Source organism: Bombyx mori, chromosome 4 (genome assembly GCF_030269925.1).
Source record: "Bombyx mori chromosome 4, ASM3026992v2".
Lineage (NCBI taxonomy): Eukaryota > Metazoa > Arthropoda > Insecta > Lepidoptera > Bombycidae > Bombyx > Bombyx mori.
This window is the reverse complement of record NC_085110.1, coordinates 2,511,298-2,539,018: the sequence shown is the minus strand read 5'-3', so window position 1 is coordinate 2,539,018 and position 27,721 is coordinate 2,511,298. Positions and strand designations below refer to the sequence as shown.

Here is a 27,721-nt window from a genome sequence, read left to right as displayed (position 1 = left end):
AATACGTTTATTGGTTTGATAAGCGGTGAAGCCCTCGAACCTCACGTACGTTTACAGGCTTAAAATATTATGTTATTATCTATGTGTATACGTATTTCGATTCATCGATTGAAGATTTTGTATGAAAACATGAAACTCGATTCATTTACGAGACACAGACAGATAAAATAGTATTGTATTCCTAATGTTAGTACTTAAAGGTTAACTTAAATAAAATTTACGATGCTTAGTGCCAAAGGAAAATGATTTTATTAATTTTTGCTCCGTGAATACTATCGCTCGTGGACACACGCAATTGCAGGTCAAAGGTGAGCCGCTACGTTGGCCAGTTTCCTTTTGAGAATATTTCGTTCGTTTTCGGTCCCTTATTCGAAGTTCTTGAGGTGAGCATAAGTACTGTGTGGTCCCAAAGGTTCCCATGGCATATATTATTATGTATGTGTTGGCGATGCTACGTCAGTTTCGGGATTGTCGGGCTGTCGATAGCACTTTAGATTGTAATCTCTATATACTTTATTCACTTAACTGAACACGTGTCTTATTGTATCCTTGCCCGATATTGAGACTCAACAGTACTAGTTCTAGGTTTGATTTTATGTAGAACAATTAATTGAAAGATGTATGTACCTTTCTTTAGGAGAAGCGTGATTCGCTATTTCATCAAAATAAAAGAGCAGCGTTATCGACCGCCGATAAGCTTAAGAAGTTAGGACTTGCTTTAACACAAAATATTTTTTAGTGTATATTTTCCCTGTTTTTTTGTGCCTTTGTAGACTGTCGAGCATACGGCCCACTTGATGGTCAGTGGTTAGCGTCGCTCATGGACGTCAGCAATGCCAGGGGCAGAGCCAAGCCGCTGCCTACAATTGAGTACTCTCCACAAGCCTCGTTTGAAGAAGGATATGTCGTAGTGCTCCGGAAAACACCGTGGAGGGGAGTTCATTCCAAAACAAAATGGAAAGAGGCAGAAAAAAATTTTGGAAACTGACTGTCGATGAACGCAGCGGTTCCAGATAATATGGAAAACTATTCTTTATCAGGCACATAACAGTTAGTAGTTTTCGAAATTGTAGACGAATTATAACATGGCCCGGCCCTATATTCAGTTTTATATTTTCCTGTATTTCCTTACAACTGCTTCAGACTAACTCCGATTTAGAATCAGCCAAGAAAAGCACTACGTTTAGTTACTATACTATCGCCTCACAAATTGCCTCAATGACAAGCGAACGTATATATAATTCCGATAAAGAAGCCTCAGTTCTGCCGTGAAGCAGTAACGCGTTTCGGTTTGAAGGGTGGGGCAGCCGTTGTAACTATACTTGAGACCTTAGAACTTATATCTCAAGGTGGGTGGCGCATTTACGTTGTAGATGTCTATGGGCTCCAGTATCCTCTTAATACCAGGTGGGCTGTGAGTTCGTCCATCCATCAAAGCAATAAAAAATAATCATTGATATGATCTAGTCATTTATGCTATAGTAATACTTACGGCATGTTTCTTGGCGATCTGCATGACAGTCTTCCAGGTTACCTCGTTCAGTAGCTTCGTTTGTGTTATGAACATTTTCTCCTTCGACGCTACCAGACTCGCCATGCAGTGGTAGCATTCCTCTTCTGCGAACAATCACGTTATCTACGGTTATATTACAGATACCGGTCTTGTGTGGACTATTCGTACGAGTAATGGAGTATTGTGACAATCAATAAGAGATTTACCATAGTACAAGCATCAAGAAAGATGGGATAGCCATACCTACTGACACTTCAACGTCATGTCATAAAGTGGTCGGCAATATTCACTTTGTGACACCATAATGTACTCCGGTAACCACTTAATACCAGTTAAGGTAATATCCCCAACTTATTCGAAAAAAGGGTTTCACCTTTGTGATTTACCAGACGTGCCTTACTTACTTATCATGATCAGAAATTATCAGTTAGTTAATATAAAGTTACTGGTGATAGGACCTCTTGTGAGTCCGCGCGGGTGGGTACCACCATCCTGCCTATTTCTGCCGTGAAGCAGTAATGCGTTTCGGTTTGAAGGGTGGGGCAGCCGTTGTAACTATACTTGAGACCTTAGAACTTATATCTCAAGTTGGGTGGCGCATTTACGTTGTGGATGTCTATGGGCTCCAGTAACCACTTAACACCAGGTGGGCTGTGAGCTCGTCCACCAATCTAAGCAATAAAAAAACTTATATTTTGCGCGGAAGTTGTTAAAATGGAAAACATAAAATGATACGCATCTTTGAAGCGTACGCTATAAGGACTAATGGGAAATTTTCCAAAAATGTTTCATTCACGTCACGCTCTAATCGACGAAAAACCCCCAAGAACATTAATAGCACCCAATTACTGACGAAGCGAAATAAAACAAGACAAAGAGAACAATTTTAGCGAAGGGGAAAAAATTGGATGAACCCGACCGGAACATGACAAATTGAAGTGGGCGACATTCAATTTGCAATCCGGTTCCCGAGTGTACCCACCCGGTCTCCGATCGGTTTCCAATACGGTTCCAACAATGAAAAGGAAATGTTTTATTTATTCCTCTCGTTCGATGAGAAATTCACGCAACAATGCAGTTTAATTGAATATGCAATTTCAAAAAGGTCACATGTCGCATATTTTGTCAAACACGTTTTTTCATATACATATGTAGTTTTGAGGCTTACCTACACCCACTTTATAGTAATTTCAGTAATTTTCAATAGCTAATTAACACTAAAATATATCTCAAAAGTTAATATTTTAAATTTTATACTGCTTTAGAAAATAATCAGTTTTTTTTTCATTTCCTGAACATTTTACATTTTCAAAGATGTGCCCTTTTCGAAATTGCATATTATATTTTTTTTGGGATTTTATGACCTGGTATTTACAACCTTTAGATCAAAATGCAGTTTAACTAGTTAGTCCACAGGCGCGTACGAATTCATTTATTTATTAACAAGGGGGCGTCCATAAATTACGTGAGGTGTTTTTTTAAATTTTCTGCCCCTCCCTCCCCCCTGGTGAGATGTCGTGAGATTTTATTCAACCCCCTCCCCCATCTCCCAATCTCACGTGAGATTTTTCAAAATGTGAGTTTCTTACGTAAACGCTTTGGATTGTTATTGTAAAAAGAAAAAAACAAATTTGCTTCGTGCTTTTATTTACGACTAGTTATGACTAGTAATCAATGTTGCCCAAGATGAAATCTTAAGCATGTACAATCTGGATTAAATGGACCAAAATAGTAATTTTTTTTTCAATCAGATAAAAAATTGCGTGATATTTGCCGAGACCCCCCCCTCTCTCCAATGTAAGATAGATGAGATTTGACTCGACCCCCTCCCTCCCTTAAACACCTCACGTAATTTATGGACGCTCCCCAAGTGTCACGACAAGTAAACTTGATAGCAATTTTTTTTAACATTACGTATTTTCACCTTTCAGTATCAACAAAATTTAATAAGATTCAAATGTACCCGACATCAGGTAGCCGCAACGGTAATCAAACACAAGCTCAGAGCAAACGAAAAACATTATCAATTTAGGCATTACATTACAGCGCGGAGTTCGGCCACCGCGTTCTTTATTTCCTACATTCCGCGCATTAGTTGTATACATTTGCTTTGCATTGCGCTTAGCATTAATAATAAGAACCTTTTCTATTGCTGTCGTGTCTATTAACGCCAATTATTCATTTTTTGGCCCGGTTCAATTCAAATACGCCTTGAAATTATACAAACCCACATATCGAGGGGTAGGGGTAGGTAGGACAGACTATTTGGTTTGAGAGACATTTCGCTTAATACACAACATTTATCTATGAAATTAAGGGTCCGTTTTATTTTGTATCATCATCATCATCATCATCATCATCAACAGGCCACAGTCGTCCACTGCTGGACATAGGCCTCTCCCAATCCACACCACTGAGCTCGGTCTACGGCTCTCCTCATCCACTTCTTGCCGGCCACCGTTCGGAGGTCATCGCACCACCTAGCCAGGGGGCATCCAACGTTACGTCTTCCGCTTGTATTAGCATCAACAATTCGATGTCTTTAATTGAAATTCAGTTATTGTTATCGCATTCAAATAGCTGAAGACGTTTTTTTTTGTTACATGTTGTTTTCCAAATTTTAAATTTTTAATGGCTCTCCTTTACAAAACTGCCGCTTAAACCAAAATTGCCTTGAACCTCTTCAATATAGTCTGGTTTTACATAATGGAAAACTTGAGCCGCATTAAAGCTATTAATGTGTACACGTCGCCATCATAATATGTCGTTCGATTCTATTTATGTAAACGCCCCGCGAAGTGAAATGATTATATACAATATAGTGACGTTTTTACCGTCATCTCGCGTTACGTTAAAAGCGTTTGTTTTCTCAGATGTTTCGAAACGAGGACCGGTTGTCTGTGACCCAATTATGACAGCTGACGGATTGGTCTATACACGCAAACGGATTGATTTCCGTAAAGGATATTGTTTTATGTGAATTTCAGGCTGCAGGGCTTCGTCATGGCTTCGTAGCAAGTAAGGAAGCACCTATAACTCATTTACGAGCAGACACGTGCTTCTGAACAATTGATTTAACCGAATCGGTATTAATAACCGATTGATTTACGATTGAACACGTTCAATGTAGTGATCTGATTATTGTTTTGTTGGCTTCGTCTTTTCACTACTACACCATATGTATCCCACGGAGGTATCATCATTACATATCGACGCTTGAAAGGCAAACGTGACTAAGCGACAATGCGTGAACTGTACAGTAGACTAATTTAAAGTTGAAATACCTGAAAAATTCTTTTTTAACGAATCTAGCTGTAAGATTGAAATGATTTTAATAGACCTAGAATTATTATTTTTTGCGCATCGAATATGGTTATTGCCTATCATTTATGTACAAAGCAGTTATTGTCGCTTAGTCACGTTTGCCTTTCAAGCGTCGATATGTAATGATGATACCTCCGTGGGATTCAATTTCATTAATACTAAATAGTTTAAAACATTTTAATGTAAAATCGAAGTTTGTGTAAATATAACGAATCAAATGTGTATTCTAACAGTTTCTTAATAGATATGGATTTTTCAATGTATTTTTCATCTACTTGAAGAAGTCCGATTAACTTGATAATTTGCAAACGCTTCAACGACTGATGATAATAAATATATTTTTTTACTTTGGCCTAGTCACAAGACCAGAAATGCTAAGACAAAAAATGATTATATGATTTTTAGTTTGGATGTCATATAAAGCATGTTTGCTTTTTAAAGTATATTTACTTAATATTTGTTGGCAAAGATGCACAGACAGGCTCCAGGTAAAATTGATTTTAAACATCTGTCGGAGCTCATGGAAAAACAACATCAATAAAATCGTCCACTTAAAAACACGACGAAGTGAAAAAAATATTTTGGGTAAATTAATATTCATTGTGGAATTTTACTAAACGATCCATAATCGTCGACTTAAAGCAAAAATGTTATTTTCGTAACTTAATTATGATATTAATTTCATGACATAGGAGAAAGTGTTTACAAAAATAGCATATATACGAGTATACATTTACGAGAAACTATAATAATTGTTATCATTAACAGTGAAAAAAATACATTATTGATCTCGTCATGTCCTTGCGTATAGATGTATGTATGTATGTAGTAAAAACCATTACCTACTCCCGAACCACGAATACTATAATATCTTTTACAAAAATACGGATTGCGAGCGGCTATCGACATTGGACCCCGAGATATGGTGATCAGCTTTATAATACCAACGAAGCTATCATTATTGATCTTTATTTATTTTGAACGTCCGGAACGTAGACATAAGAACAAGAACGAAACTCACAGACATTCTCACCCGGATAGACGTCCAAAAATGGAGATGGGCTGGACATGTGCCACGCCACCCCACTAACAAATGGAGCAAGCAAGTCACCCTCTGGCAATCAAGAGACGGCAAACGAAGTAGGGGTCGTCAAATCAGGAGATGGGAAGATGACTTGAAGCAGACAGCGGGGCCATTCTGGCTGAGAGTAGCAAAGGATAGGACCCATTGGAAGGAATTGGAGGAGGCCTATGCCAAAAGGCACACCGAACTTAGGGACCTCTTGTAACCCTATGTTTAGGAATAAAAAGGCTATTATTATGATTATTATATTTATTTTGAATATAAGGTCCAGGACCATGACAAACGTATGAATATAAAGTACACCGGGCGACTTATCTTTTTTTTTATCTATTACGACACGTACATTTCAGGAATGCACTAAAGTTTCGGATATCCAAAAGTTTATTTATGAATGTATTATAAAGCTATTATCGAAATAATGATACACTTGACACAAAAGAGATGTGAGGAAAAAATGCCGCATGACAAATCACAAGTGAATAATGTCCATAAATCTGTTTAACTTTATTGTGTTTCTGGATTTTTCAATGTTCCAATACTGTCTATTCCTTGTAATATAGAGCGCTAAAAGCATTTAATATGGAATCGCGTAATGCTTTTGAAGGATCCCGCAGGAGGCAATCGCGTTGAGTGCTAAGTGACTCACACCCTGAGAGTTGGAGAGTACGGGATAAACGCATTAGTCGCTTTGACGACAAAATTGCGGAGCCGACAATTGCTTTACTTGTTCTACGTAGAAAACCTTTAGCGACATATTGAATTTAGCCTTTTATATTCAATATTTTTATGGAATTTAAGGCACGTCGCACATACATATATCCAGACTTAGTTTCAAACAGTGGTTTTTTTTTTATTGCCTAGATGTGTGGACGAGCTCACAGCCCACCTGGTGTTAAGTGGTTACTGGAACCCATAGACATCTACAACGTAAGTGCGCCACACACCTTGAGATATAAGTTCTAAGGTCTCAGTATAGTTACAACGGCTGCCCCACCCTTCAAACCGAAACGCATTACTGCTTCACGGCAGAAATAGGCGGGGCGGTGGTACCTACCCGTGCGGACTCACAAGAGGTCCTACCACCAGTAATTACGCAAATTATAATTTCGCGGGTTTTGATTTTTATTACACGATGTTATTCCTTCACCGTTGAAGTCAATCGTGAACATTTGTTAAGTACGTATTTCAGTGAACGCTAAAATTAGAAAAAGAAACATTGTTTAATTTTTTGGGGGTAGGTGTCAAAAGTGAAACAAGTGCTTTAAGTTTGAAAATTAAAATTAATTCATTTTATTTACATTATAAAGATTTTGTGATCCTTTTGTGTGTCATTAAGTATATATATGCATTTTGGCAATATTTACATGATTTAAGCCAATAAAAATACCACCTGCCAGCACCCCTTGAAACAGAAACATAACTATGTCGCAATTATCTGCGATTGAGGTTGCTCAAAGAAACCTGGAAGAGAGCTTCACGAAAAGAATGGCCGATCTTGAGGCACAGCTTCATGCTGGAGGGCCTGCGAAGGATACAGTCTCCAAGGTTGCGGAGGAATTCCGAACATTCCGGGAACTTATATTCTCTATGTTGAAACTTCTTCGACAGCAGATTGGTGAGTGCACTCGACTGGTTGATGCGATCGAGACCAGACATCGTCGAAAAAACCTCATCTTTCTGGGAGTCCCTGAAGTTCAAAACGAAGACTGCACCGCTGCCATCTTGGATATTTTGCATAAAAAAATGCTTCTGAATACCTCTGCTGCTGACTTCAATGTGTGTCACCGTATAGGAGCTACTAATAAGGATCATCACCGCCCAATCCTGGTCAGATTGAAATGCTTAGATACACGGATGTCGATTTGGAGGACGAAGTCCAAACTTAAAAGTTCTCCTGTGTCCATCAAGGAATTCCTTACAAAATCTCGACAGGCGGTGTTCGGCAAGAGCCGTCAGTATTTTGGTGTGCGTCAATGTTGGACGCAAGACGGGGTCATTATTATCAAGACTGCGGATGGAAATCGTCACAGATTGACCACTATGGATGAGTTTAGCGACCTCGCAGTTAAATATCCTATTGTGGATGGTAAGCCAACATCAGCTAAGGGCAGCGTCTCTAAGGCGGCACCGGCTATCACTGTGAACTCGAAATTGCGGAAGACCTAGTGGCCTGTGTTTGGGTTTTTGTTTTTTTTTTTCACTTTAATTACTTAAGATTATTCGACTTTCACTAATATATTTAGTCTTATGACTTCACAACGTATGTATATCATTATTTTCATTTCACAATTTATGATTTGATGATTTAAATGTTTATCATTGGATTTATTATTTTTCACTTTTACTTTTATTCACGTATTGTTAATGTTGATGTTGATATGTTTCGTGGGTAGATTAGTGGCATCACGGAGTATAATATTGTCATTGGCAAATGTTAATGTGTTTGTGGGTAGTCTTGTTAAAATAATTAATTCTGTAAATTTGACACTTGACAGACTGTTTTAATTGACTGCGTTCACAGATAAAATTTGCCTTGTAGTTTACTTTTTTGAAGTTTTAATCAGAATATTGTTGTGGAGATTTGTTCTTCATTATTCTAATTAATTGGTTTTTTTTAATTGTAAATTATGGCCTTTATTATGTTTTTCGTTATTAATATTCTTTATTTTCTGTTTCTGTTTTATACCACCACCCTGCCTATTTCTGCCGTGAAGCAGTAATGCGTTTCGGTTTGAAGGGTAGGGCAGCCGTCGTTACTATACTTGAGACCTTAGAACTTGTATCTCAAGGTGGGTGGCGCATTTACGTTGTGGATGTCTATGGGCTCCAGTAACCACTTAACATCAGGTGGGCTGTGAGCTCGTCCACCCATCTAAGCAATAAAAAAAAAAAAAAAAAAAAAAAAAAAAAAAAATAAGGTATTGTAAATTTTTTTTTGTTTTGTATCATCATCCTGTGTATTTCAGCTGGCGGGTGGTGCAGAGACATTGCGCGTGCATTACTTTTAAACTTAATCCTTATTTTTATTTTATGGTAGTATAGTTATATTTATTTTAGTTTATTTTATATATTTATTTATTTATTTTATTATAATAGTATAGTTATAGTTATATTATTCTGTTAGATTTAATTTGTATACAATGGAATGTATTGATGATTCGTTTCTTTCTGCTAATGATTCTATGCTGTCATCTGATAACGATAGTTATTGTTCACTTCCCGATTCCCTTGGAGACTGTATACGGCAGACGTTTGATAAATCATCTGACTGCCTTTTAAATGTATGTCACATTAATGCTCAAAGTATACCAAGTCACTACAATGACTTATTCATTACTTTCACTAACACTAACGTTCATGCTGTCTTGATTTCTGAGAGTTGGCTTAAGCCTCATTTACCTTCTGCTATCTACCCTCTCGATGGCTTTACTTTAATACGGAATGATCGTATCGATGCCCGAGGGGGCGGCGTTGCTATATATCTCCGCAGTAACATTTCTTATAAAACAATAGCTTGCTCGTCTGCTGATTCTTCTACACCTGTGGAATATATCTTTCTTGAAATTTCTATGAAGGGAGCAAAAATTGTTCTCGGTGTCGTATACTGTCCCCCCAACGTCGACTACTTCTCCAGTCTCGAGCCGATTCTGGAATCTTTAGGGTCAGATTATTCACATCACATTATCATGGGTGATTTCAACACCAACTTCATAGCTCCTTTATCCTCTCGTTCCCGTAAACTTCAGGAAATCATTAGGTCTACTGGTCTTCATGTCTTGCCTCTACAGGCTACTCACCACAACATTAATGGCGATGATACTTGGCTAGACCTAATGCTGACCTCCACTCCTACCTCTGTACCCACTCACGGTCAATATCCTGCTCCTGGTTTTTCCCATCACGACCTCATCTTTTTATCCTATACGATTAAACCTCCTAAACCACAGCCCAGGGTTTTGTCCATGCGTAGTTTTGGTCGTATGAATAAGGAAAATCTATGCAAAGACGCTTCTAAAGTGGACTGGGACCAACTAATATCTTCACCCTCGGTAGATGAAAAGGTTCACATATTCAATGAGGTTGTCCTTGGGCTTTACAACACTCATGCGCCTATCAGAAAAATTAAACTGAAACGCCCACCAGCTCCTTGGATGACTGAAGGTATTCGGATGGCTATGAGGCGCCGGGATCGGGCTTTTCGAAAATTTAGGAGGAATCGGTGTAATGATAACTGGACTAAATTTAAAGTGTCGAGGAACCGGTGCAATCAGATGATACGTAACGCTAAACGACGCCACATTCTAGAAAACATAAATTCCGCTTCGCCTGCCGATATTTGGAAATTTCTTGGAACTCTGGGTATTGGCAGACAGCGTCACTCTGATTTTCAGGCGACGATAAGTTTGAATGACATCAACTTTCATTTCTCCTCTGCTACACCACTAAATAATCAAACGAAATGTCGCACCTTGAACTACCTGAATGGTTTGTCTCGACTTAATGTTGACTCCTTTGAATTTTCTTCGGTTGCTGTGGATGAGATCAAAAATATTATCCTGTCCATAAAATCGAACGCCGTGGGTTGTGACAATATAAGTCGCCGTATGATCGTCACAATCCTGGATCATCTTCTGCCAGCTATATGGCACATCACAAATTTTTCCCTATCATCAGGCTCTTTTCCTTTATTGTGGCGTAAGGCTTATGTTCTTCCTTTACCTAAAATTCCTAACCCTTCCCTTCCAAATCACTTCAGGCCCATATCTATTCTTCCCTTTCTATCCAAGGTGATCGAGGCCTGCGTACACAAACAATTGTCGCAGTTTATTTTCCGGAACAACCTATTGAGCCCTTACCAGTCTGGCTTCCGACCAGGTCACTCCACCGTTTCCGCTCTCCTTAAAGTGGTTGGCGACATTAGGACAGGTATGCAAGACACTAAAGTCACAGTACTGGTACTAATTGATTTTTCAAATGCGTTCAATGCCGTCAATCACGATATCCTCTTATCTATTTTGTCCTATATTATGATCTCTCCTACAGCACTGGAATGGTTTTCATCATATCTTCGGGGACGCCAGCAGTGTACTCGTATTGATGACACCTCTTCAAGTTGGTGTAGTGTCAACTCTGGCGTGCCCCAGGGCGGTATTTTGTCTCCATTATTATTTTCTATTTTTATAAATTTCTTAACACATAATCTTCAGTGTGCGTATCATCTGTATGCTGATGACTTGCAGCTTTATAGACAGACGACTGTGGAGTCTATTTCTCAGGCAATAAACCAGCTAAATAAGGATCTGGACTACATATGCAGTTGGTCAACTAAGTTTGGCTTAACTGTGAATCCAACGAAATGCCAAGCCATTATTGTGGGCAGTCCTCGTATGATCCAACGCTTAACTACTATGTCACTCCCACCTATATTCTATAATGGTACAGCAATTCCGCTAAGTTCCGTGGTTAAAAACCTAGGCCTTTACATAGACTCCACACTCGACTGGAAAGCTCAAGTATCTTACGTTGGACAAAGAACCTCTGGAATTCTTCGTGCTCTGTATCGCCTCAAGAATTTCTTACCATCAGCGACCAAGACTATGCTAGTGCAAGCCTTGATCTTCCCTATAATTGATTATGGTGATGTGTGTTATTTTGACCTGAATGCAGACCTTCTTAATAAACTTGATCGTCTTCTTAATAACTGCATTCGATTTATTTTTAATCTTCGTAAATATGATCATATATCTTCCTATCGTGCTCAGCTCAAACTTCTACCGATTCGCCAGCGTCGTAATTTACGTGCACTGACGACTCTTCATTCCTTACTTATGTCTCCCGAACCTCCTTCCTATCTAACTTCCTATTTTCAATATCTTCACTCCAGCCATGAGCGGGCCCTACGTTCTCTCAATAGCCTATTAATTCGTTGTCCCACACATAGTTCTAGTTATGTTCGTAACTCTTTCGTCGTGCAATCTGTTCTGCTATGGAATGCGCTTCCTCTCGAGATCAGGACTATTACTAACCGCTGCACGTTCAAGTTAAGGGTTCGGCGAATGCTGTTGGAAAAGTTAGCGGAATCGTCATGAACTTGATGAAGTTATTTGTTAAGGAAATTTATTAATATATTCCTTTTAATACTGTATAAACTATTATATGTATGTATGTGTGTATATATGTATGTATGTATGTATGTATATGTATATGTATATGTATATGTGATTTTGTATATATGTAGATATACTTTTTTTGTATGTATTCGTTACCTAATATAAATTTCATTGCACCTACCACTATTTACTCTGCACTACCTTTGGTTGACTGGTAGAGAATGCCTTAGGCATTAAGTCCGCCAATGTAAATTTTACATGAAGTGTAATAAATAAATAAAATAAAAAATAATTTCTCAGGTTAAATATTATTTATTCATTCAATTAAGTCGTCGAAAATCTCATCTTAATACTATATTGTGAAGTTTCAAAGAAACCTTTTTGGGTACATTTCACATAATCCTCTCTTTTCCGAGTCGGGGCTTACAATTTATCTTTATAAAGCTCCAGATGTTGCCGAGTTGAAAACGAGACGACGGATTATAGAGGCCGAATTCGCAAAGTCGAGTGGAGTTTAAATACTCTTAGGAAATTAGGACGAGTATTATGTAAATTGATGAAATGGGATACAATTTTGACATAGATTAATAAATAAGCGGTTCTGCGAACATTGATATTTGAAGTCTTAAAGTATATAAGAACTAGATAACACGTAAACACCACAAAGTCAACTTTGCCACATATACGAAGACGCTTAAAGTACCTAAAAATATCATGAGTCATCTGCTATTTAAGTGAGACACTTATTTCGCTACCCAGAAAGCCTATTTTAGCGCAACATAAAAACGAGATAAAATAAGTTGGCAACTTGTCAACGATAACAAAGATGGGTTTAATTAACGATAGTCGTGCCCTATCGGGGATCTAAAGTTTTAATGAGGACTAACTTTAGCTCGCTGCCGTAGCGTAATCAACACATGCGGTTGTCTGGTGCGAAAGTTTGTCTCTTATGTGTATTTAAGGCCCCGTTGTCTATCTAGTAAGCACAGTGTATCTGTCAGAATATTATATACAACTTTATGCACTGTATTTTGCTTAAGATTCTTTGATTTTAATAATAATATTATAAGTATGAAAGAAATGGGTTGGCCGCCACAGCGATGAGATTCTTATTACCTCTAATACTTAAAAAATATATCTTAAAGTATTGAATTGAATAAGGCGAAGAAAGAGAGAAAGAAAGAAATAAAAAAGAAAGAGAGAAAAAGAAAGAATACAATTCGATAAAAATAACGCAAAAATATTAATTACAAAAATCAGGGGCTAGGACAAAAATTTCCCATTTCCAAATTTCACTTCGTTCTCGGGGATCTTTTGTTATTTCCCTATCCTCTATTCTAGATCTATAAACAGGCATGAGATTTGCAATAACACTTGGAGATATCTCTACTAAAAATGCAATAGCATAGATTGCTTAAATCAAATAGTATTCTATTGCCTATTGCCTATTGCCCAACCATACAATATAATCATCACGATTAAAAAGGAAACGGACGTGTCTTTGCATCAAACCCAATATATCGCATGTATCGCATAATCGGTGTGGGAATAGAGAAAAAGAGTTAAACGTTTCACAATCAACAAAATCAAGTTGTGAATTCCTTCTCTGTTATGTGTACCAACGGAAGTAGCATATAAGAACAACTACAGAGCCCGAATACCCGACTCTGATTGGAAATCAAATAGAAAAGGGTTGTTCTCGGAGCTCTCATGGATGGAGGGCGTTATATAACCTCGCACAAATAATACAACCGTGCTACTGCTATATTGTGATACAAGTAAATAAACATATCAGTTTGCCACTGCGGAGGACCGTAATTTATAACAAATGAGATTTTGGATTCAGGTAGGCAGGCGGGACGTCTTTGAATTATATCTTAAGAGTAAAATCCAGTTGGTCTATTTGCACCAAGCACGAGAAAATTTTAGGACGTACGGACATTTTTTTTTTCTTCTACCGATGCTGATAGCCTTGAGAGGCTATTTCAGCTTCGCTCTAACATGTAGGTGAGCTCACGGGGCTCAAAATGGAGTGATGCTAACACTGGCTTTAGCAAGAGCAGTGCTTCGTGGAATCTACCACCGGATTGGAAACACGACCTACTGAGAAGATCCAGCGAGAAACTTAGTGGGCTGTGCCTATGTGTTAATTCGCTTGTCGAGCCGTCGACGAGGACGGTGACCAGTGTTTGTGGTGCCTTAAAGAACCATTAATGGATCGGGAGGATCCGTAATTAAGTGCTTTGGGCGACGTCGACTATTTACCACATTCGGTCTACAGGATTTGGTATGACTAAGGAGAAGAAAGCTTTATACGCAGCTCAGCTGTTTTCTTGACTTATTTTTTTGACTACACTTTATGCTCTCATAAATAGTATTTTCATTTTCAACAGCATTTAACATCCTCCGACTTTAATACGCCCTTGTGACATACGCACATCCGACCTGTCACATTCATTCCAAATTTCTCTGAAGTCGTTATCATATTTTCATATTTTCTCATTTCCCCTTGTGTCGCATTTGTTTCTTTTGTTCTGTCGACTTCGTAAAAACACAATAGCGACTCTCGCGTGTCGTAAATAATGAAAACTGTTTACGTCAGATAAATCTTCGGGTCCGTTGTGTATTTAAGAACCGGTTTCGTTGATGTTGTCCAGTCAGTATGTTACATTGTATTGTTTTTGTGAACTGTCGATTAATTCTCATTATTCTGATTCATAATTTTGTTTATAATTTCTTTCTGTTTTACGTCATTTTTCTTATCTTATTCTTTTTCAACAACAACTATATTTAGGACGCTATTTTCAGTAACATATTGAAATGAACTGGGCATACAACATAGCAATAGCTATACCATACCGCATTGACTTCTGCTTTAATAGGCATCTCGGAAAACAAAAGAAAGAGCCAAAATATGATGTAAGCTGTATGTTATTACACCATATAGGTCCTTAATGTTTCTCAACATTTACATATGAATGTATAGAGTACATACTCATCTTACAATATCAGTTTTTACAAATTTTTTCTATAGCTATTGGAAACAAACTCTACGGCCGTTTCCTTAAGCGCCAAGAACACTTAGCCGTTGTTGTAGGAGGTTCATTTACGGTATAAAAATCCCTTGCTCCAACCAAGACCAACAGAAAACGACGTACCCTGACGTACCAAATTATTCTAAGCTTGAAATTAATCAAATACCCAAAAACACAACTTTATCAGTCCCGTACACACGTGGCCATCTCACGTATTTAATTTATACACATGTGAACAGTTGGGAGAAGCACGTACCTACACGTATGTACACATAGCTCCATGAATAAATGAGTGACACAGAAAATGCACGACTCGCCTTGATTCGCGAACGTTAACCCTAGCCCCGATGTCGTAACTATGTAATATACTTACTAGAAATGTGATAATAACTACGTCTTCTTGGAGGGTTCGAAAAATGTCCAGTAAGACCGGGCTAAGAGGTGCTAATTGGGGGAGATCTAGCAGTGGACTAAAGTGGGCGTTCATGAACACAATGATAGAATTCTGAGAATACAACAGTTAGGGCTTGTTAAGATTCATAGGATAAGTCATAATATTATTGGAGTTATTCCAATAGATGTCCAATATTTTATTTCAAACTACAACATCGATATTCCTTTAGAACGATAGTCGTTATTTGATGACCTTTTCTGAAAGTAAGCTTTTATCTTTTATTGTTTAGACAGGTGAACAAGCTCACGGCCCACCTGGTGGTCAGCGGTTAGCAGAGCCCATAGACACCAACAACATAAATCCCGTCATCCGCCTTGAGACATGAGTTCTAAGTCTCAGTTCTATAGCACAACTGCTACCAGGTTCTTCGAGCCGAAAGACATTACTGCTTAACGACAGAAATAGGTAGGGAGGTGGTGGTGGGCAACCTACCGGTGCGGGATCACAAGAAACCCTGCCACCAGTAGAATATTGGTGTTTACAAGCTTTTTTCCACTGCTACTGAAAGTAGAGTCTAAATCCGATGCCATTATGGTAACACGGTGACAATCAAAGAAAAGAAAAACAAAGGTGTGAATTTCAGAAAAGACGTTTTACAAATTTAAAAGCGGAACCGTTGTTAAATTTAACTATGTAATCGGTGACTTACGCGCACCCCAAATAAAACCCAAAATGTGAAGTTACGATTCCAATACTGACATGTCATACACCTAATTTCCAAGGATTACCACCAAGCTATACGACACCGGTTGTTCCTTTTGAGGAAAACCTATTCAGTCCTGGTTAAGCAAATATTTGAAAAAGTATTCTGTTTAATTTAGTACATTATTTAACTTCGCATGACTAGCACCAGATCGGAATCGCGACCCACTGATATAATATTCCGTCGAGAAACGCAATGGGAACAAGTTCCAAAGATGGAAGAGAAGAATTGAATAAAACCTCGCCAATCTCGAAACTTCATGCTGTGTTGTGTGGCAACGTGTAATTAAATAATCAGGCGCATAGACTTCAACAATAAGTTTTAGTGTTTACGTAATCACACATGTTCTTTGTGTATATTTTCTTAATTTGCATACATAAATCGTTCAAGTAAATCATTTTCATTTCTCGTGAATTCAAATTGAGCTGTGACAACAACCATCTTTATAATATATCGTAGGACGATTATCATCTTTTATTTTTCACAGCTCACTGAGTTTCTCGCCGGATCTTCTCAGTGGGTCGCTTTTCCGATCCGGTGGTAGACTCTGCGAAGCACTGCTCTTGCTAGGGTCAGTGTTAGCAACACACCCGGTTTGAGCCCCGCGAGCTCACCTACACGTCAAGGAGAAGCTGATAAAGCCTCTCAAGGCTATCAGCATAGGTAAGGAAAACGAAAAGAAATCTTTTTTTTGTAGCATCTGGGATTATGTTTTATCAAAACACGCTTTCGTTTTGGCGATAATCGGGGGTTCACTGGTTTTAGGGTTGTGTAAGCCCGCACGAGTAGGTATCACAATCTTGTCTATTTCTGCCACGAAGCAATCAAGTATTCTAGTTTGAGACGTGGGAAGATATACAATAAGACTTTAACTGCATGTGGGTGAGAAGGTACTCAGGTTGTGACGTCTATGGGTCCGGTATTCAATTAACACCAAATGAGCTGTGCGCTCGGTCACTCAACTATGCAATAACTAAATAAATAGAAACTTTAAAATTGGTAACATCCATTAATGTAGTTACTTGTTGATTACGTCATAGTAATGAATCGTATGTATGTAAATATTGTTTGCTGGAATTATAATTGATTTTTTGTTAAACTTTTGAATAGCATTAATGAAACAGAACCACGTTTTGCTTTCACTATAGCATAACATTACGTTTGAACAAATTGAACATAACGTATTTACGTTTCTAATGTTTAATCTAATTCCAAACATTGACATAATTAGGTACTTTTACTTTGAGGGAGCGCTCGGAGTTTCTGAGGATCAAAGTTGTAATGGTCGCACGGGTCAAATATAACACGAACGAAATTCCAATTACATTACCTGTTTTGAGATATCGAGGGCCCAACATTGAAATGTAATTTGAAATTTTGATTATAGAACTTAATCTATACTAATATATAAATCTACAGTGGTTTTTACGGATGTTCCGTTATAACTACTGAACCGTGCATCCGATTGACTTGCAACTTGGTATTCATGTAGAGAATACATGTACTTAATGAAAAGCTATAAGTAGGCTAATATTTATATGAGTGTTGGACCCCTAATAATAATGATAATAAATAATAATGATAATTTAATTTTTTTTTTTTATTGCCCTTGTAGGCAGACGAGCATACGGCCCACCTGATGGTGAGTGGTTACCGTCGCCCATGGACTTCAGCAATGCCAGGGGCAGAGCCAAGCCGCTGCCTACCGTTAAAAGTTACCAGCGAAGCGGGCGAGTACGGCTTGTATATTATATTTCTACTCGTTTCGTTGGAGACTCAATAGAAATCTTTATGGATACGTCTTTGCCAAATTTAACTCTATCAAGCATAAACGTCAGACTAGTCCTATATGCCTAAGTGCAATATAGCTTCGCACAATGTACGAAAGCTTGGTTATTGAGTTCTTATAGTCGGGCATAAAGCAGCTGGATCCTAAACGGCTCGCCCATTCATCGGCACCCCGGCGAGAGCTCCATAAAACTATATTATTCGTCCTGATGCCCTATACGAATGACATAAACGCACTTAGTGTGAAAATGAATGGAGCATGCAGCGTCGGCGAGGACGCCGTTTGAATATCAATTAATATTCTTGCTTTCAGACCAGTTTCTTTGACGAAATCATTGATATTGCGAGAGACATTAAATCAATTTGAGCTAAGCGTTATGCAGGACATTAAATACAATGAATAGAATGCCACCGAATTATTTTTCTTGTGCCGAATGAACAATAAAAATCTAAAATATATTTAATCCTTTTAGTGCTGAGCTTATTTTCACATATTTTGCAGAGATTGCTACAGGTTTTTTCAAAAAAGTACTATGTTACATTCAAAGCAAAATAATCTAATTGGTTATTTATAAATGGTAATTACATATTTAAAACGTTATACATGCGCGCGCTTAAGACACGTCTCTACAGGTCGATACCTAATACCTATAATCAAACTGCGCAAATAGTCGATATTCCGACGCTACGCATTTTATACGCATTAATAGAGTCGATCAATCGACGGTTCGCGCTCAAAGGGTTAAAAGGAATTCGAGTCTTTTAGACTTTTCAAAATACTATGATCACAATTTCAATCGTATTAATCTTTAAAATGATCATTATAGAACCGACAAATACACTCGGGACACTGTTAAAAACAATGTTAAAGTTTTTACCCAAATAAGATGTCTTGGGACTGGTGTTCATGCAGGTGTTGTGTACCAAGCGCACACAATAGTAGCAGCGCTAATTAGCGTATGTAAACTGACGTAATCTGTGTTGTAAGCTTACCAAACCCTCACTAATTTACATAATTAGCTACGAGAGTCAATGTTTTGTATGGCTTATTTGAAGCTCTTTTCTTTTCATAATCTTTATTAACGACATAGTCGATAAAGTAAGTCACTGTAAGGTGTCACTATTTGCCGATGACCTCAAGATATACAAAACCATAGTTTCTGTTGTCGACTGTCGCCAATTGCAAAGTGACCTAGATGCGATCCTACAATGGTGTCGCTGTAACAGTATGACACTCAACGCAAATAAATGCTTTCACATTAAATTTACTAGAAAAAGAAAGCAACTTGCTACGGAATATAAGCTTGATGGTACAGCACTGGCAGAAGTTAACGAAATCCGAGATCTTGGCGTGATAGTTGACAGTCAACTTAAATTCACCTCGCACATTAACAAGTCTGTCACAAAAGCAGCTCAAATGCTCGGATTTTTGAAACGTAACTCGGGCGGATTTAGGCGTCAGCGCACCAAAATCTTGCTTTACCAAACCTTGGTGCGCAGTCATCTTGAGTTCGCCAGCGTTGTATGGAATCCGTATTATGCCGTGCATTCGCAACGCGTTGAGAGCATTCAAAGAGCGTTCACTAGGCATTTAGCTTATAATTCTAGCGGTTTTTCGCACAGAAATCCTTACAAAGAGCGCCTAATTAGGTTTCGAATGTGTTCTCTTCGTGAACGGAGACTTTTATTGGACATGTCCTTCTTCCACAAAGTCGTAAGCGGTCAATATCAGTGCAGCTACTTTCTAGAGAACATGCCTTTAAGGGTTCCCCGTACCTATCCTCGCGGGAAACTCAAATATATTTTCTACACCCCACCTGTAAAATCTAATTTGGGACGGCAGGCACCTCTCCGTAGAATAATTGATGAGTATCATTCCCTTATCACAGTGATGCCCGATCTTGATGTGTTCCACGACAAGTTGCGTGTATTTAAGGACAGAATAGGAAAAGAGAGGAAAAGGGACCTTAACTTTAACTTTAATCGTTGATCATTTCTTGTTCTATAACTGACTTGTTGTTACTTGACATTATATTAACATTTCTTCTTTTCTTCTTTTCGATATGACATGACATTTTTAGACATTTTTATTAATATTTCAACAAATAGTACTGTTTTTTTTTTATTATTATTATTATTATTATTATTATTGTATTCCATTTTCGAGCCGATGAATTGCCAATGCTATGTACGCCATTGTTGTCACATGCATCAGGCCATAAATTAAATAGTTTAAATTTATTTTCAATGTTAGATGTTTGTGATGTGGCAGTACTTATTTAAATAAATAAATAAATAAAATAAAAAGCTCTGTTAGACAATTGTTATTACTAACTAATAAGTAAATTTTAACAGAAAATTTAAGAAAGTTATATATAAATGGATTTGCCGTGTGCGTTAAGTTAAATACAAATAAATTGTACTTACACCTAAATTACTTTAATGTTCTTCAAAATAAACCTAAGATCATCGTATGGAATTTAAAACTAGAAATCAAAATTTTAATTCGGTGTAATGTATTTTCATCGCGACAAATTGTTGCCAACCAATGGATACCGACCGAGCAGTTCCGACTTTACATAAAGAGAAAAACAAACTCAAGGTCGACGACCTATGAATGTTTTCGTGTCCATATATTCCGTATGTACACGTAAAAGACCACTAACACGTTTTGATGATACTCGTAAATCGTTTACGGCTTTATATACCGTAAAACTTTAGGTTGAACCTAGGAGATGTGAATGGCATTTCAATGTCGGCTGTCCTTATCATTCATGTTACGATTATAATTTTTGAACAGTATTTTTATAACTTTTAGTTGATGAACGGAAAAAAGGGTCTTTAGAACACAAATCGGTGCTCCAACAGCTTATTTTTACTTCTAGCTTATGGCCTTTATTCTCTTTTTATTCTTATATCTATCACATTACGTACTCACTTGATAAAATTTTACTAAACGTAGCAAAATCAATACATCTCAAGAGTCTCGTGCCAGCCGTTAATCGATCATTAGATATATTGCGTCACAAATTTGCAATTCCTCAGTCTCGTGTTTCGTCATCCACCGGGTCGTTAGTGGACGAGAGGTCAGTGTTGATTGACTCGTTTCGGTCAATGAATGGACGATCAACAGCACCGTTTTATATCTATCTATCTAATTTACATGGCGTTTGCTTTGAACTGTTATCCTGACTTCGTTTTTTTATGTGTGGGAATCGGCGTATTATATTATGATTATGATAATTTTAGCTGTTCAGACTTCAGTTCAATTTTCAGACTTCGTTTCGTAATATTAAAATATGTGAATCGCTTTGTTACTAAGTCTAACAAACCATTAGAATCAACAACTACTATTTTAGAATTGTCTAAAATTATCTTCTATAATATAATCTAAATAATATTAAAATCATGGAGAAGAGCCGCGTAAATATTAATTAGTTTCCTTTCGAATTACCGTGTACTATTAATGCTTGACAAAACTATAAAAGTCAAATATATGTATGCTCTTTCTGTGAATTGAATTATTATGGATTATATTCATCAATTCATGTTTAGTGGCGAGTGGTGGCATTTTTCGTGAGGTCAGTGATATTCTAGAGGCGATGTAAGCGCGGAGGCTCTGGTGGCTCGGGCATGTGGTGCGGATGGAGCAGGATCGAGTTGTGAAACGCGATGTACTGTAGTGACTCCACCCCGTAGGAAGGCCCAAGTACCGCTGATCTGATGCTGTGGAAAGAGATCTACGTGAGCTCCTAATGCCGGACTGGCAAGGTGTTGCGCAGCGCCGGGATGAATGGCGGAGTTTACCATATTGTAGGAGACCAAAACTCACTACGGGCTTATAGCTCCAGCGCTGTGGTAGTTGTTGTTGTAGTCCTAGGGTACCCTGCTGGTACATAAGTTGTCTCCACTTAACCCTGTCTTTCGATTGCTCCTTAGCATCACTCCAGGTCATGCCAGCAGTCGTCATCTCTCTTTCTAGCAGTAGTAGTAATTCATTTTTACCTTATTTTATTTAGTAGAAAAGAATTTGAATGTCATATGTGCAACAATTGTCATTCTATAACTTCTGGTTTCCGATTTATCGATCGTGATGACTTCCCACGTCTTTGATTATCGTACAACAGCTGATAGGCTCGTGAATACGTCGAATTTTCGAATACAAATTTAAAAATACAAATTCGGTACAATAGCCGTTACGATTTTTTTATTGGTCGGCTTCGTTGGAATAGTTCTCCCAGACAAAATGCGCACAATAGAGCAAGTTAATTGACAGTTATAAAGAGGAAGCAGCGACTAAACGATCCACATCCCTCTCGGCGGCGCGCTGTTTCCTCTCGCGGCCGCCGCTAAATCACATCTCGGCTATTCTTCGCACGGCTCCCTCTATCGCATTCAATTTAAATGGAATGCTCCGTACAATGGACGCTGCAGGTATTTCTTGAGATGTGAATTTTAATGAAGCCTGAATCTAGACAATCGATGTTTATTGTCGGTATTAACTACGTATTCAACAAATTCAAAACTTAAAACGAAAAATTAAAACTTACGTCAAATTGAATTGAGATTAAATTAAAGGTCAGCCCCGTATCATATTCCTCTGTAAAAATTTAAATATATCAACAAGTACTCGATATTTGTTAAGTAAAAATAAAGGAAAGTATTCGAAATGATCATACTGTGTCGCTAATCTAGACATTCAAATTCATAATTAACAGAACAGAATCATCCCACGTTGAAATGTATTGCCCGATTTTATTGCAGTTTATTGTACAAACAAAGCCAAGCACCCGACGTGTGTGCGACGTGAGTCATTATCGTTTCGCTAAGCTACGTGATGTTTGGCATGCTCTTACCGAATTTAAATCTGCATTAGTAAATTTTACTCTTTACTTCAGTATGTGTATCATTTGATGACGTCACTGATATTAGATCTACTTAAGAAATCGATGTATTTATTCTCGATGTTCCAATCTTCGTTGAACCATAGAGCTTACAGGTTTGTACAAGTGTCCCTTATTCATTGCTGTTTTGTACTTCAAAACAATCCGGTGCTCTGACGCGATGGTATAGACATTTTTTTTGTTTGGGCAAAATGAAAAATCATGCCTGCGAAAAAAATGCATTAAGACATTTTGATAGGTTACGTGAAATGTGAAAACTTGTCAAAAGATTCATTACTGCTCAGAATATTGTGATAAGTACACGGTAGAAGCTGCTCAAGGAACGAATTCACGTGTTAAAATTTAGTCCTCTCTTGGTTTCGCGTAGGTGGTCAATCAGTGGTAATAACTGTTGTTTCATTTTGATTAAAATAACGCATCAGAATTAAGGCTACGTGGCCTACGGTCGTCTCTGTCTAGAAAATGCCAACGTACAGCTGGCAATACTTGGCAATTTTCGATAAGCACATCAAATATAGTTCGTCCATTACGATAGTGTAAACGCAATAAATACAATTTGGTTTGCCAAATCTTATCATAAGAGTGATTGTCGTGTTTTACATAATACCGCCTTACAGTTTTATCGGTAACATAATAAAAACCGACTGAGACATGAAATAATGTGATGCCCCTATCCACCGAGGTCCTATAAGTCTTTGTGGTTACGTCAATTTTATCGGCTTAGATAAAAAATAAATGTGACGTATTTCTAACGTAACATGTGCGAATTGATATATGGTTTTTTTATTTTTTATTTTTTTATTGCCTAGATATGGGGACGAGCTCACAGCCCACCTGGTGTTAAGTGGTTACTGGAACCCATAGACATTTACAATGTAAATGCGCCACGCACCTTGAGATATAAGTTCTAAGGTCTCAGTACAGTTAAGCGGCTGCCCCACCCTTCAAACTGAAACGCATCACTGCTTCACGGCAGAAATAGATGGGGTGGTGGTACCTACCCGTGCGGACTCACAAGAGGTCCTACCACCAGTAAAAATCAGGTGTTTTAGTGTGTTGTTTCAGGTTGTAATCAGGTGGTTTACTGAACGATCAAAGTGTAAATAAACGTCCTAACTAGGTGACGCAATTTTCATATAATAAAACCAACTGCGTTTTCACGTAGTGCCCTAATCCTAATTCAAACCAACCTGAAAAATATACAGACCCGTATCTTGTTTTTATGATTGATGGTTTACTGGTAGCACGGAGGCCTTTCCAATTTCAAAAGGACAGGTGGGCAAGTAGGGCTCAGCCAGAAGGCTGAAGAATTTGCTAATAGCTACCCGAGCGCCTCCAAGGGAGACCTAACAACTCAAGAGTAGCTGCTTCGCGAATGAATCTACTACCGGATCAGAATCGCGATCCGCTCAGAAGATCCGGCGAGAAACTCAACAGGCCGATGTTTAGCTTAAGTTGCACGTCGTCACTGAAAATCCTTACACGATCCTTACAGGATTTCCAGTCATTGTGGATGAGTCGTCATAACACTATATAAAAAATTATATACTTTTAAATAATTGAGATTATATTCACAAACGCGGAAATAGGTGGCAATAAAATTTTACGCAATAATAAAACTCATACTAATATAGGCTTAGAAAATAAATCGTGTAGTATTTGCCTTAAATTTGCCGCCTCATAAACGGTAAAAATACTTTATTATTTAAAAAAATACTTATAAAACTATGATTAAATATAAGTACTCTTTACTTTCGCGTTTACTTTTTATTACATTTTTATTATCATATTTTACGACATTTAAAACTTTCTACAGTTTTCGTGAACACAGACGGCTAAGTAGTCCGTCGACATTTGAATATTGCGTTAATTACTGTCAATAATAAAATCCAACAAGAAAATAAACCGTAACACTATATAGTTTCAAATATACCGTACATGCAATGACAACAAACAAATGAATTCTCAAAAAGGAAGAAAGCAATTAAATGTTTTTTTTTTATTGCTTAGATGGGTGGACGAGCTCACAGCCCACATGGTGTTAAGTGGTTACTGGGGCCCATCCACAACGTAAATACGCCACCCACCTTGAGATATAAGTTCTAAGATCTCAAGTACAGCCTCACGGCAGAAATAGGCAGGGTGGTTGGTACCCACCCGCGCGGACTCACAAGAGGTTCTATCACCAGTAATTACGCATATTATAATTTTGCGGGTTTAATTTTTATTACACGATTTATGTATAATCAAAACATTGACACAGTTATTAGTTCAATTTGATATAAAACATAAGACAATATTAAATAATCCTTGCACCATTGCTGGTCGTTTTTAGAGGCCAACTGCCTGTGATCACGAATGCGAGTGATCGTTCAGCATATGAATCATGCGTGGCACATATTAGTGTACTTGTTGCAAAATGTCAATGTCTTTGGTCAGAGATAATTAGATCTTTTTTTTACTTTATAATGCGAATAACTTTTAATAAAGAAATTATTAATGTAAGCTGAAGTTAACTTAGACGAGTCAGCCCAACATTGAGATAATAATATTCGTTCTTTCTAGTTCTTGGTAACTTGACCTCCCGATTTTTTAAACCACGAAAATTGACTTTGAAATCGGAGATTTCCAACTTTTTTTTTTTACCCATTTTACATCTTTAGCAATCTTACTTTACTTTCAGTGGCAACTGAAATATACAAACAGGCAACTTATGGAATAGTAAAATTCATAGTCGTACATTGAAAAAAATTTATAAAAACAAAAAGGGGGTAGCTTAATAAGAGATAAAATTACAAAACAGGCTCATTGAAAAAAAAAGAACTTTTCGCACTGTACAAACGTGTTAATAAATATATCAAGAGAGACTATGCAAATATGGGCATGAAATATTAGAAAAAAATAAATAATAATAATAAGAGTTATTACTATTTTCGGTTTGTTTAGTTGGTTTATTTTCTATTAAAAATAAACCAACAAAAAATTGAAAATAAATCAACAATTTCTAGAATTCGTTTTTATCTGTACACTTTGGCTATCTTTCATTAAAATTGAATGTTGTCAAAACTTATCGTCATTGAAAGGTTTTTTAAATTACCTTTTACACTGCTAAATGTTACAAATCACAAATCATAATATGACTAACACGAAAGTAGCTCTGTTAGTCTGTTACGTTTTTACGGCCAAACTATTGATCCGAATTTCAGTATGGAAATAGTTTGGTAAAGAACATAAGCAACCCACTGCTGAGCAGTGATTCTCCAGCCACACGATTCAAAGTGAAGAAGCAAACTGGCGAAACTGCCGTTTCGCCAGTTACTTTATCAGAATACTAGCGACCCGCCCTCGCTTCGCTTCGGAAACATTAAAACACACATGAAACCAAAAAAAAAAATAAAAAAATAAAAAAATGTTCATCAGGGACAATGTCGGCTTCTAAAGGAAAAAGAATTTTTCAAATCGGTCCAGTAGTTTCGGAGCCTATTCGAAACAAACAAACAAACAAATCTTTCCTCTTTATAATATTAGTATAGATATCAGAATATAATATAAAAAGGATTTGTGCGTACTACGTGGTTAGTGATTTTCGTCTTCTGCAAAAAATATTCCATCTTGAAACATAAATTGGGGTTATTCTAAGTACCTTAGCTTGTGTGTTATTCATTCCAACGTCCTATCTAAACACCTCTAGGGGGGCGTATTCTGGTTTCGAAGTACCGGCCCAAAAAGTTATATATTTTTATATGTATGTTCTAAGTACATATTCAATCTAGTTTTACAACATATGGGAAACAATAAAGAAAGCGAAATATGTTCGTATCGGTCGATGTAAAGTGCAAACACGCCTGCAATTGGTGGTTGGCTGGTCGTAAATTCCAGAGCTTTGATGTATTGCCGTTGCTGTTACGTCAGTGGCTTTGTTTGAGCGCGGGTTACGCGGCGCTCGACACGAGTAATGCTTTCGTTCACATAGTACCATAATTCTTTGTGTTCATGAAAATAATGTTGTTAATTTTGTAGCTTAAGCGTTTAGTGGGTACGAGTGCAAGTAAGAGGTAGTTTGAGACTTACTGATGGTAGGACCTCATGTGAGTCTGCACGGGTAGGTACCCCGCCAATTTCTGCCGTGAACCAATAACGCGTTTCGGCTTGAAGGGTGGGGCAGCCGTTGTAACTATACTGAGACCTTACAACTTATATCTCAAGGTAGGCGGCGCATTTACGTTGTAAATGTCTATGGGTTCCAGTAACCACTTAACACCAGGTGGGCTGTGAGCTTGTCCACCCATCTAAGCAATAAAAAAAAAACTGTACACATACTACCACAATTTCAACTTTTCTGAAAGATATACGCTGAGACGAAATCGAGAATTTATGTTATTTCCCGATAGGCAGGCTTCTATAAATGTGTTTTTAATATCAGAAGCAAGGGTCTTATCCGAACTATTTGTTATTCGCCAGCGCTAATTTAAAGACATCCAACCAAACGCAACCAACATTATGCAAATTCAACACTTATTCCCAAATGAATCATTTACAAATCATCAGTCATTCGGGTCAACCGGAAGACTACCAAACGAGGCATTACTATATTTAAAGAACGCTAGCTTGTAATGAAGAAACACACCACCATTTAAGTAAACATTCTAAAACAACTCTCACTGTTCAAAGTACACAAAAGGGAGTGCTATCTGTTAGAGAAAAGGTTGACCCATATTCCTGTAGCGTTCCTACGGAGAGGATTGAGGTCGGAGCACTTGACAACTGAAATGCGAAGTTCGGTTAGGTATACCGACTACTTGCGAA

At 37.6% G+C, this 27,721-nt stretch overlaps 1 protein-coding gene across 23 annotated transcripts in view; it reads right to left on the bottom strand.

The window, feature by feature from the left end:
• The window catches only part of LOC101737733 (GTPase-activating protein skywalker), a 111,469-nt gene that overhangs the window by 14,995 nt on the left and 68,753 nt on the right, over positions 1 to 27,721 (bottom strand). For all 23 annotated transcript variants that reach the window (XM_038010542.2, XM_062668060.1, XM_038010543.2 and 20 more), the window contains one exon: positions 1,493 to 1,617. In XM_038010542.2, coding sequence (XP_037866470.1) covers positions 1,493 to 1,617 — 125 coding nt within the window. The remainder of the gene's footprint in view (positions 1 to 1,492; positions 1,618 to 27,721) is intronic.